Source organism: Malus domestica, chromosome 10, assembly GCF_042453785.1.
Source record: "Malus domestica chromosome 10, GDT2T_hap1".
Classification (NCBI taxonomy): domain Eukaryota; kingdom Viridiplantae; phylum Streptophyta; class Magnoliopsida; order Rosales; family Rosaceae; genus Malus; species Malus domestica.
Window position 1 is genome coordinate 29,405,094 of NC_091670.1, and position 11,380 is coordinate 29,416,473.

Here is an 11,380-nt window from a genome sequence, read left to right on the forward strand (position 1 = left end):
TAATCCTGAATGTCATTTGTACTAAATCATTCACTAGTACTCACTAAATGAGAGCTTGAACTTATGTACTTGTGTAACCCTTCACAATTAATGAGAACTCTTCTACTCCGTGGACGTAGCCAATCTGGGTGAACCACGTACATCTTATGTTTGCTTCCCTGTCTCTATCCATTTACATACTTATCCACACTAGTGACCAAAGCAATCTAGTGAAGGTCACAAACTTAACACTTTCTGTTGTACCAAAGTCCTCGCCGATTTTGTGCATCAACATTTGGCGCCGTTTATGGGAAACGCACTTATTCCTACTCTCTTCAGTTTTGTCAAGCTGGTTTCCACCATTGATACACTCTCTTTTAACCAAGCATCCCTCTCTAACATGGGGAACGAAAGAAGCTATAGCACACAGAACGACACCCCAATCGCGCCTGCTCTATGAGGCTAGGCATTCAAACACACGAGCTCATCATCTTCGTGGAAGTCAACCATCAACTAGGTGCCCCCCAACATGGAGGGTCATCTGCCTTCAACATGGATATTCTTGACGAGGAGTGAGCTATTCATCGAAATGTCGATCAACATGAGACTTCTCTCAATCCAGCTGCTTCGACCTGAAGTATGAGAAGTGGAGGAAGACACCTTCTTGCAGAATGAATGGAATGATCAAGAGCCGGTTACCATGATTGTCGAGACTTCCTAAGATATCGACGAAAAAAATCTATCCACATAGGCTCAAGGATCGAAGACCCAAGAGTCATCGAAGAGCTCGGTCCTCTACCACAACGTAGGCGAACGCCTAATCCAAGAAAGGAACCACATGCCTTGGAAGGACAAGAAGGTGAAGGAGACTCGGGGGACTTCGAAACGGCACGTCTAGAAAGCCAGTACGGTGAATCTAAGAACAAGCCACATGCCTTTAACCAAACTCTCATACTTCCAAGGGATGAGGAAAACTTACGAATGAGAGTTCTAATGATGCCTGACTCTATTCAGGACCCTCTTATCCTGCATCTCCTCAAAGAGGTGAACAGGCTAAAGGTCGAGCGTTATGTCTAAATCCCTGACTGGATCAACCAAGGCTCGACCCTCTCACAAGGAGGATCCTCGACACCCCCTTCAAGCGAAGACAAAACAAAAGCTTGGTTTACAACTCTATACTGGAAGGGAAGACCCGATTGAACACGTTAACCTCTTTAAGTCCACCATGGCATATCGGATGCACACCGACAAATAGCAATGTCTTCTCTTCCCTTCCACCCTCTCTGGATGAGCTCTAAACTGGTATTGTCGTCTTCCACCTGAGACAGTAGACTCATTTAAGGAACTAAGAAAATTGTTTGTCTCTCAACACATCTTCCAGACTGATCGCTTACATTCTACAGATAACTTATACACTATTCGCCAGAAGCCGGACGAGTCACTACGAGAGTATGCCGGTTGCTTCAGCCATTGCGCTGAAGCAGATGACAAGACCGCTCTCAAAGCCTTCACGACAGACCTACATGGTTGTTTCTTCAAGTACATGATCAATGCCAACACTTGGAAGACTTACTCTAAGGTGATGGCACAGGCTTACAACCACGCATTCGCCGAAGCAAAGACATACCAAAAGAACCCCCATATGGTTAACCCCTATCAACAAGTGGGAAGTGGAAGTTAAGTTTTACCAAGTGAGGAGATCTTGGCCATTCAGACACCCATTGCATCATCTTCTGCCTCATTTAGCTACTCGTTAAGTCACCAAATGTATTTGTCTCTTGGTAAGAGGAAGAATTTTTACTCTCAGCAAGCCCATTACAACAAGAGGGATAAAAATTCATATCAAGACAACCAGAGGTGAACGTACCGTCGACTATTATGACTATGGGGCCAAGCCTCACTCTTTCAAAGTGGAAGACTAGGTACTGAAAGAAATGTTATTATAAAAAGGCATACACATTACAAATGTTTTGACCCTCAACCGCTTAAGATCTTTTGTCACACAAGCCATTCGGCAAATATTTAAAGAATAGGGAATTCAGACAACTTCTTCTGAGTCTTTTGCATTCCTAGTACTGGAACACTTGGTCTACGCTGATCTACCTTTATACTCCAACTCAGAACTTCAACTTTCGTACTTTGACACAAAGTATGTGATACTAAGTGTTACAACCAACATGGTTCACATATCGAAAGCATGGATCCCTTCATGCATAGCAAAACATTCATAAGGATCACTCATGTCAATCAACATAAACATCATACATTCCAACACATTCATACATAAACATTATACATTCCAACACATCCATACATAAGCCAATTGTGCTTCAAAAGGGTTCAACATACTTTGTGTCATTCAACACTTGCTACAATGTACCTCGACACCTTGCCATTATTCTCACCAACTAGGTGATAAAGGAATTCACCTTCGTGCCACCAACCAAATGATGAAATGTACAACTCGTACTCTAATATTATTTGGCAACTTGCCACTCTTATCACCAACTAGGTGAAGAAGGAACTCATCTTCGTGCCACCAACCAGGTGATGAAATGTGATGAAAGGTGATGAAGGAACTTACCTTCGTACCATCAACCAAGTGATGAAAGCAACTCACCATTCATTCCACCAACTAGAAGACGAGTAGTACAACTTGTACATGTGAACTCCTAGCATTCACAAATAATCAAAAACCCTCAAGCTTTACAACTCAACTAGGGGAGCACTCATGCCTAACAAAAGTTATAGTCACCAACAAAGTCTTATTGCAAGCCTACAACAACTTCAGTGTATGGTATACGAAAATCAAACTCTTCTGCCCTCTTGCATCTGCTTTAGACATTTATCTTCTGTAACAATGCAAACACTACAACTCGTAGAAAGCTTCACACACTCTTGATCAAGACTGTTCAAAGCAAATTCAATTTATATGGTTCATCCAAACCTTCGACTACTACAAGGTGTGGCTTGCGTCACAATCTCTTGCTCAACAATGAGGAAGCAAAATTTGTATATGTTGTCTCTCCCACATTTTCAAATTTCTAGTTTACTCAAAAAAAACAAAAAAAAAAGAAATTGGGAAATTCAACAACTTCAACAAATGAAGGGCAACTACAATTCTCAAAAGCTTCACACACTCTTGATCAAGATAGTGTGAAGCAAAATCAATTCATGGTACCCAACAAAGCTTCAACCTTAAAGCTTCACCACAAAAGCTTCACCAACAAAAGCTTCAACAAATGGAAGGCAACTACAATTCTTAAAAGCTTCACACACTCTTGATCAAGATAGTGTGAAGCAAAATCAGTTCATGGTACCCAACAAAGCTTCACCACAAAAGCTTCAACAAATGGAGGGCAACTACAATTCTCAAAAGCTTCACACACTCTTGATCAAGATACTGTGAAGCAAAATCAATTCATGATACCCAACAAAGCTTCAACTTCAAAGCTTTATCTACAAAGCTTCAACACAAAAGCATCACCACAAAAGCTTCAACAAATGAAGGGCAACTACAAATGCCAAAAGCTTCACACACTCTAATCAAGATAGTGTGAAGCAACATCAATTCATGGTACCCAACAAAAGCTTCAACTCCAAAGTTTCACCTACAAAGCTTCAACACAAAAGTTTCACCTACAAAGCTTCAACTCCAAAGCTTCACCTACAAAAGCTTCAACATCAAAGCTTCACCTACAAAACTTCACCTACAAAGCTTCAACACCAAAGCTTCACCTACAAAGCTTCAACATCAAAGCTTCACCTACAAAGCTTCAATTCCAAAGCTTCACCTACAAAAGCTTCAACTCCAAAGTTTCACCTACAAAGCTTCAACATCAAAGCTTCACCTACAAAAGCTTCAACTCCAAAGCTTCACCTACAAAGCTTCAACATAAAAGCTTCAACATAAAAGCTTCAACTTCAAAGCTTCACCTACAAAGTTTCACCTACAAAGCTTTAACTCCAAAGCTTCACCTACAAAAGCTTCAACTCCAAAGCTTCACCTACAAAAGCTTCAACTCCAAAGTTTCACCTACAAAGCTTCAACACAAAAGCTTCACCTACAAAGCTTCAACTCCAAAGCTTCACCTACAAAAGCTTCAACACCAAAGCTTCACCTACAAAGCTTCAACACCAAAGCTTCACCCATAAAAGCTTAAAAAAGTATATATATATTTTCGAAAATTCGAAAACTCGAAAGAAAAAAAAAATGAGAGCCTAAGCCTCCCCTTCTATGTGCCTAACAACTTTCATAACAAATGTACATGAAATAGGAGTTTTGAGCTACCACTTAGAAAGGAAAATTGTGAAGTTTTGTTACCTTGGAAACTTGGCTACTAGCAAGACACCTCCTTCATCAACTCCCTCGACCGGAGACTTGGGGGACTCCTACCATATGCTACTACACCTCGGTACTTGGAAGTTTCACGATTACTCAGTGACTTGGATCTTTTAAGTCTCCAACCGAGAAGTTTTCCTCACTCGAGAAATTAAGAGAGCACTACCTCAACCTACATGCATCACTCACAAAGCTTCAACATACAAGTTTCTTGGTGTATTTAACACAATACGTTGAAATGAGGTAAGGATTATTTATTGATCTCTCCGATAAGTTACAAATATACACATATACATGAATCAAAATAAACAAACAAAAGGGAGCCTTCACAAATGTTGCTCATGAGAGGTCTCAGCAGTCGGCAAAGCCCCAGAAAGAAGAGGCACCAGAGGGTGATCATTTAGAGCCTCAGTACTGGGTAGAACCCTAGAAGGAAGACGCACCGAAAGTTGATCATTTGGAGCTTCATTACGTGGTACAGCCTCAAAAGATGAAGGCAATAAATGCCTTTGGAACAAACCCATAAACCTCTGATGATAAAGTAAAATCTGACCATCAGATTCTTGCAACTGGTCAAGCTTCCTCTTTATGTTTATAACATAGTCATGTGCTAGCCTATGCAACTGTTTATTCTCATGCTTGGGCCCTCTGATCTCCTGTTTGAGACTTATCACTTCAGCCGCCAATGATTCAACTTGGCGAGTTTGAGCAAATAGGCGTTGGGCTATATTAGACACAGAACCTGCACACTGAACACTAAGAGCCAGATAATCCTTAACAGCCAACTCATCAGACCGTTTGGAAAGTAGTTTGTTATCTCTAGGAGTGAGAAGATTCCTGGCCACCACCTCAACAATAATATCATTATTCATCAAAGAGTCCCCAATGGTAAGAGGACTAGTAGGGGATAAGAAGGATTGGCACCATATGTTGTCTTGAGGAGACATTGCTGCCTCTTCACCAAAGTTCAAGTCAAAACGACGGTCGGATGGGCCAAACATTTTAAAAAATGATGAAGCAAAAATGAGTCCATTAAATCTCTGAAGTACAAAAATTAAGGGAAAATTCCTACAAGCAATAACTCTATGAACGTACTTCTTGCACACAATTGGTGCCCCTATAAAAGAAAGGGCAACACAGCCGCTTGTTCAAAAATCGAAGAGACACCACTTTCCGGATTTCGAGAAGCGAATTTTCCTGAGTAAAATCTGTTGACAATCTCCACACGCAACATCAGCTCCTCGGGTACCACATATAATTTTGCCAAAGATCTCTGACAAAGTTTAGACATATAAATTTTGAAGGTCCAACTACCCTACATTTACCCACAAGGGTAAAAGAACATCACCACTGCTTGATAACTGGAAAGTCCCTATGTGTGTCAACCTCCATGCTCCGTGGCAAGGCAGACTGGCAAAAATGCCTAACATTTACTCACATCGAGAAAACACTCCCAACAGGATTACTTGCTCAAAATCAAAGAGGCACCACTCCCCGAATCTCGAGAGCCAAACTCCCACCAGGATTGCTTTCTCAAAAATCGAAGAGGCACCACTCTCTAAATCTCGAAAGCCAAATCCCCAATAGGATTGCTTGTTCAAAAACTGAAGAGGCACAGTTCTCCGAACTTCGAGAGCCAGATTTCCTTGGATAAATTATCTGTAATCTTCACACCAACATCAGCTTTCCAAATACCACAGACCACTTTTTCAAAGTACTCTAACAAAGTTAAAACACGTGAAACTTACAGCTCCTACTACATTGCCATGACCAAGAAGGGTAAAGAAATAGCATTACTACTTGTTAGGGAAACTCCTATATAAGTCGACCTACATCCTCCACGGACAGGAAGATTTGCAAAAATGCTCAACCCTTCCTCATATCTGAGAGGGAACTCCCAACGAAGCCTCTCAAAATACTCAGCTTTCTTCATCCCAATAATACCTCTGCAAACCAGCCATACCAGAGCAAGAGTATCTCATATCATCAGGATCAAAAGCAAGAGTATTTCATATCATGTTTTTCCCCTGTCTTTTCCTTTGCCTTTGTTCTTACCTGCAAGACAATGAGAAAGAGAGCAATCAGTCAACACTTGGAATCAAGCTTCCAGTCAGGAACTGACTGCATGGAACCCCTTGCCTGATTACTTACCTGGCATTGCTCTCGAGTACTCATCTTCAACATCTTGTGCTTCCAGAAAAGATACCACATCTGCCTGAGGAACAGATAGGGCAAGTGAGAAGGATACAAGAAAGCATGTGGAGATAAGCACAACAGAACACATGCCGATTCATCTATTACTTTATCAACAGCAAAAGTATTCCATATCATCAAGGTCGAATGCACTCTTGATTTGATAGACTTGTTTTGACCCTCAAATTCTTAAGTCGGCATTATACTCTGGAGGAAACCAGAAAACCCTTCAGCCTAGTTCAAGAATAAGCCTGTGGAAAGTTACTTCTTCAAAAGTAAAAGTATTTCATATCATCTCTTCTACATGTCCTTTTCTTTGTCCTTGTTAATGTCTACAGAACAAGGAGAAGGAGAACAATCAGCCGGAACACAAGATCAAACTTTCGATCTGAGATTGACTGCTTGGAACTCTGATTGCTTACTTTGTCTGTCACCTCTTTTAGCAGATTTCCTCCCTTCGAGACTTGGGGGACTCCTACTATAGGGTTTGTATCACGTTTGACCAAGCCCGAAACTACAAGTAAGCTTCAAGTGAAATTGATACATTACCTTGTGCATCTCCATCGGTTAAAGATATCACCCTTGGATTGAGGAAAAGTACTTCCAGAAAAGATGACACATCTACTTATGAGACAGATAAGGCAAGTGAAAACGATACCACACTTCAGTACTTAGAAGTCTTGTGATTACTCAGGGGCTTGGATCTTGCAAGTCCCCAACCGAGGAGCTTCCCTCACTCGGGAACTTAAGGGAGCACTGTTTGTACCATACTTGACCAATCCAGAAACTACCAAGCACCGGTCAACGTTATACCGTCAAGGACCCAGAAGAGTTTCCCTCCAACCAGGAGGCCAATCACAGTGCAACACGTGTCAACACCAAAAGGCCAATTACAGGGCGACACGTGTCAACATCAAAGACCAATCACAGCATGACACGTGTCAAGGCCAAAACAAAGCTAGAAACTCTCTTCTATAAAAAGAGATCATTCTCCCATAATAATCCCGAATGTCATTTGTACTAAATCATTCACTAGTACTCACTAAATGAGAGTTTGAACCTATGTACTTGTGTAAACCCTTCACAATTAATGAGAACTCCTCTACTCCGTGGACGTAGCCAATCTAGATGAACCACGTACATCTTTTGTTTGCTTCCCTGTCTCTATCCATTTACATACTTATCCACACTAGTGACCAGAGCAATCTAGCGAATGTCACAAACATAACACTTTCTGTTGTACCAAAGTCCTTGCCGATTTTGTGCATCAACAAATGTTATTCAAAAACTATTTTTACCATGACTAATACAGTAATATTAGTATTAGAGAGTGACCAATTAAATGAATTAATATAATATAATAGAAAAACTTACAAAAGTTGTTCTAATTAAGCAGGAGAAGGGTCATTCTTTTACTAAAGTAAAAGGTACATCATTTCACCAAAAATGTAGGAAGAAGCTTCGTTAAGCAGGAACATAAACTTCAATTGGTCAACACCATCAAGGGTGTTGGTAATTTTCTTCATCTCCTTCACATTGTCTTGCTTTTCTTGCTTCAGTCGAAGGCCGTTATCTCATCACCAAAGACACAGGCAAAAGCTCTCATAAGCTGGAAGAACAGCTTTGCTTCACCACCACCTGCTCTCAATTCATGGTCTCTTACAAACCTCAACAACCTCTACAACTGGACTGCCATTCTTTGCTACCACAACACCAAAACAGTTGCCGAAGTAGACCTGTCCAACTTCAACGTCGCATCGACGCTAAGCCGATTCAACTTCACGGTATTTCTCAATCTCACCCGCTTCAACCTCAATGACAACAGATTCACAGGGCCGATACCATTTGCCATCGGCAACATCACCAAGCTCACAATCTTGGACTTTGGCAACAACTTTTTTGCATAAGAAATATCTGCAGAGATTGGCAAGTTAGCTGACCTGGAGTATCTAAGTTTCTTCAGCAACAATCTCAACGGTAGAATTCCTTATCAGCTAAGCAATCTCAAAAAGGTAAAGTGTTTGCTCTTTGGAGGAAACTACTTGAGAATTCTTGACAGCTCCAAGTTTTCAAGCATGCCTTCATTGACGTACCTCGACCTTTTTCTAAACTTTGTAGTCTCAGAATTCCCAGCGTTCATAGTTAAATGTTCAAACTTGGTGTTCTTGGACTTGTCTGAAAATTATTTTAGTGGCCAAATTCCAGAACTTCTATTTACAAATCTAGGGAAGCTTGAGTATCTCAATCTCACTAGTAACGTATTCCACGAACCATTGCCATCAAACCTTCCCAACCTTAAGCGCCTTCATGTAGGATAGAACCTATTCAGTGGCCAAATTCCTGATGATATTGGTTTAATGTCCGGACTTCAACATATTGACCTATCTCAAAATTCCCTTGAAGGGAAAATTCCATCGTCAATAGGCCAACTCAGGCAACTTCAATACCTTGATGTTGGTGAGAATAACTTAAAACTCTTCAATCCTCTTTGAGCTTGGTTTTTGTACCAACCTCGCCTATTTGGTCCTGGCTTCAAATTCCCTCGCCGGGAAACTGCCTCTCTCTTTGTCCAATCTGAACAACATTGTTCAATTGAGTTTAAGTAATAATCTATTCACTGGTCCAGTCCAGCCTTCTCTAATCTCCAATTGGACTGAAATTGTCGATTTCCAACTTCAATCTAATAACTTCAGTGGGAATATCCCAGCAGAAATCGGTCTCTTGACAAAACTCATAATCCTTTATCTCTACCAAAATAATTTCTTTGTAGCAGTTCCCCCGGAGATTGGAAACTTGAAAGATTTGATCGATTTGGATTTATCAGAAAACCAGCTATCGGGGCCAATTCCTATTACCTTTTGGAATCTTACAAATCTCCAAAGCTTGCAGCTCTTCAACAACAATCTCAACGGGACAATCTCCCCAGAGATTGGAAACATGAAGTCATTGGTTACCTTTGATGTCAACACAAACCAATTGCTGGGGGAACTACCACATAACATTTCTTTCCTCCGTAACTTGGAGGCTTTTTCTGTGTTCTCCAACAATTTATCAGGAAGCATTCCGAGTGATTTCGGGATGTACAGTCCTAAGTTGACATATGTTTGCTTCTCCAACAACAGATTCTCCGGAGAACTGCCACAGGAGTTGTGCAGTGGATTTGCTTTGCAAGTTTTCACAGTGAACAATAATAGTCTCATAGAATCTTTGCCCGAGTGCTTGAGGAATTGTTCGGCATTGTCTAGAGTCAGGTTTGATGGGAACCAATATACCGGGAACATTACAAATGCATTTGGAGTTCATCCCAGTCTCGAATTCATTGCTCTTTCCGACAATTAGTTTGTTGGTACACTCACACCATAGTGGGGAAAATGCATAAGCATCACGAATATGCTTATGGGTAGAAATAAAATTTCGGGTTCAATCCCACCTGAGCTCGGACAAATGACACAACTGCAGTTCCTAAACTTGAGCCAGAACCACATGACTGGAGAAATACCGGCACAGATTGGTAACCTACTCTTGAGTTACAACTTGGACCTTAGCAGCAATTCTTTCTCCGGAGAGAAACCTTCAGACTTGGAACAGCTCGCATATTTAAAGGTTCTCAATGTCTCACACAACCATCTCTCAGGGGAAATCCCCGCAACAGTTCTAAAAATGGTTAGTGTAGATACGTATGACTTTTCTTATAACAACTTGATAGGTCCAATCCCAAGTTGTGTCATTCTCCTAAAGGCAACAGCCAATTCTTTTGTTGGAAACTCTGGATTGATAAAAGATATGAAGCGACTAACCAGTGCATGCAAGTCCTCCAAAAAAACACCATTATCGTAATTGTTGCATTCCTATCATCGTTTGGTCTCGAAGTGGCTGCAACTGGATTTGCTTTCTTTCTTATGCATCGCAGAAGATCCAAGTACCATCCCAATGAAATACAAATTACTCAGAACTAAGAGAGTTTTGAGTCAACTATATTGCAAGAGGAACTGAAATTTACATTTAGGGAAGTTGTGAAGGCCGTAGAGGATTTTCATGAGAAGTACTGCATTGGAAAAGAAGGGTTTGGAAAGGTATACAAGGCAGAGTTGGAATCAGGCCAAGTTTTTGCAGCTAAGAGACTTAACATGTCAGACTCTAATGACATTCTAGCAATCAATCTCCAAAGTTTTCAGAATGAAATTCGAACTTTGAAAAATCTCTGGCATCACAATATCATCAGGCTATATGGATTTTTTTCAAGGAGGGGCTGCATATTCTTGCTTTATGAACATCTGGAGAAAGGCAGCTTGGGAAAAGCATTGCATGGGGTTAAAGGGGTTAATGAACTTGGCTGGGCAATGAGGATCAAAATTGTGCAAGGACTTGCCCATGCACTCTCTTACATGCACCATGACTGCTCTCCACCAATTGTGCACCTGTGGTGTAACTGTCAACAATGTATTGGTAGAGCAGGATTTCGAGCCCCGACTCTCAGATTTTGGAACAGCAAGATTGTTGAGTACTGATTCATCTAATTAGACCAACGTTGCTAGCTCAATTGGGTACATGGCACCAGGTAATGTAACAATCTAAGTTTTGCAATTGTTTTCGTTTGGTGACTGAGATAGGTTGAGACGATTTTCTATTTACAGTCCCCGACATGTCATCCTGCATTGAAAGAATCAATATCATTGCAACATGTTCAAACAGCTAATTTTCTTCGATTTTTCTTTATGTGCAAAACTTGCATTCACTATGCGAGTCACTGATGAGTGTGATGTATATAGTTTTGGAGTGCTAGCACTAGAAGTCTTGATGGGAAGGCACCCAGGGGATATGCTAGAGTCCCGGCTACTAGAATCATCAAAATCGTTAAACGACAAT

General features: G+C 40.9%; 2 protein-coding genes across 2 annotated transcripts; both read left to right on the forward strand.

Moving 5' to 3' along the window:
* Positions 1 to 8,871: 8,871 nt before the first annotated feature.
* On the forward strand, positions 8,872 to 9,853 carry LOC139188665 (probable leucine-rich repeat receptor-like protein kinase At1g35710). The gene is made up of 2 exons (XM_070806323.1): positions 8,872 to 8,971; positions 9,141 to 9,853. The coding sequence occupies exons 1-2, from the start codon at positions 8,872 to 8,874 to the stop codon at positions 9,851 to 9,853; spliced, it is 813 nt and encodes a 270-aa protein (XP_070662424.1).
* A 51-nt stretch (positions 9,854 to 9,904) lies between these two features.
* LOC139188666 (MDIS1-interacting receptor like kinase 2-like) lies at positions 9,905 to 11,022 on the forward strand. The gene is made up of 2 exons (XM_070806324.1): positions 9,905 to 10,347; positions 10,521 to 11,022. Exons 1-2 carry the CDS (start codon positions 9,905 to 9,907, stop codon positions 11,020 to 11,022), a joined length of 945 nt encoding a protein of 314 aa, XP_070662425.1.
* Positions 11,023 to 11,380: the final 358 nt, after the last annotated feature.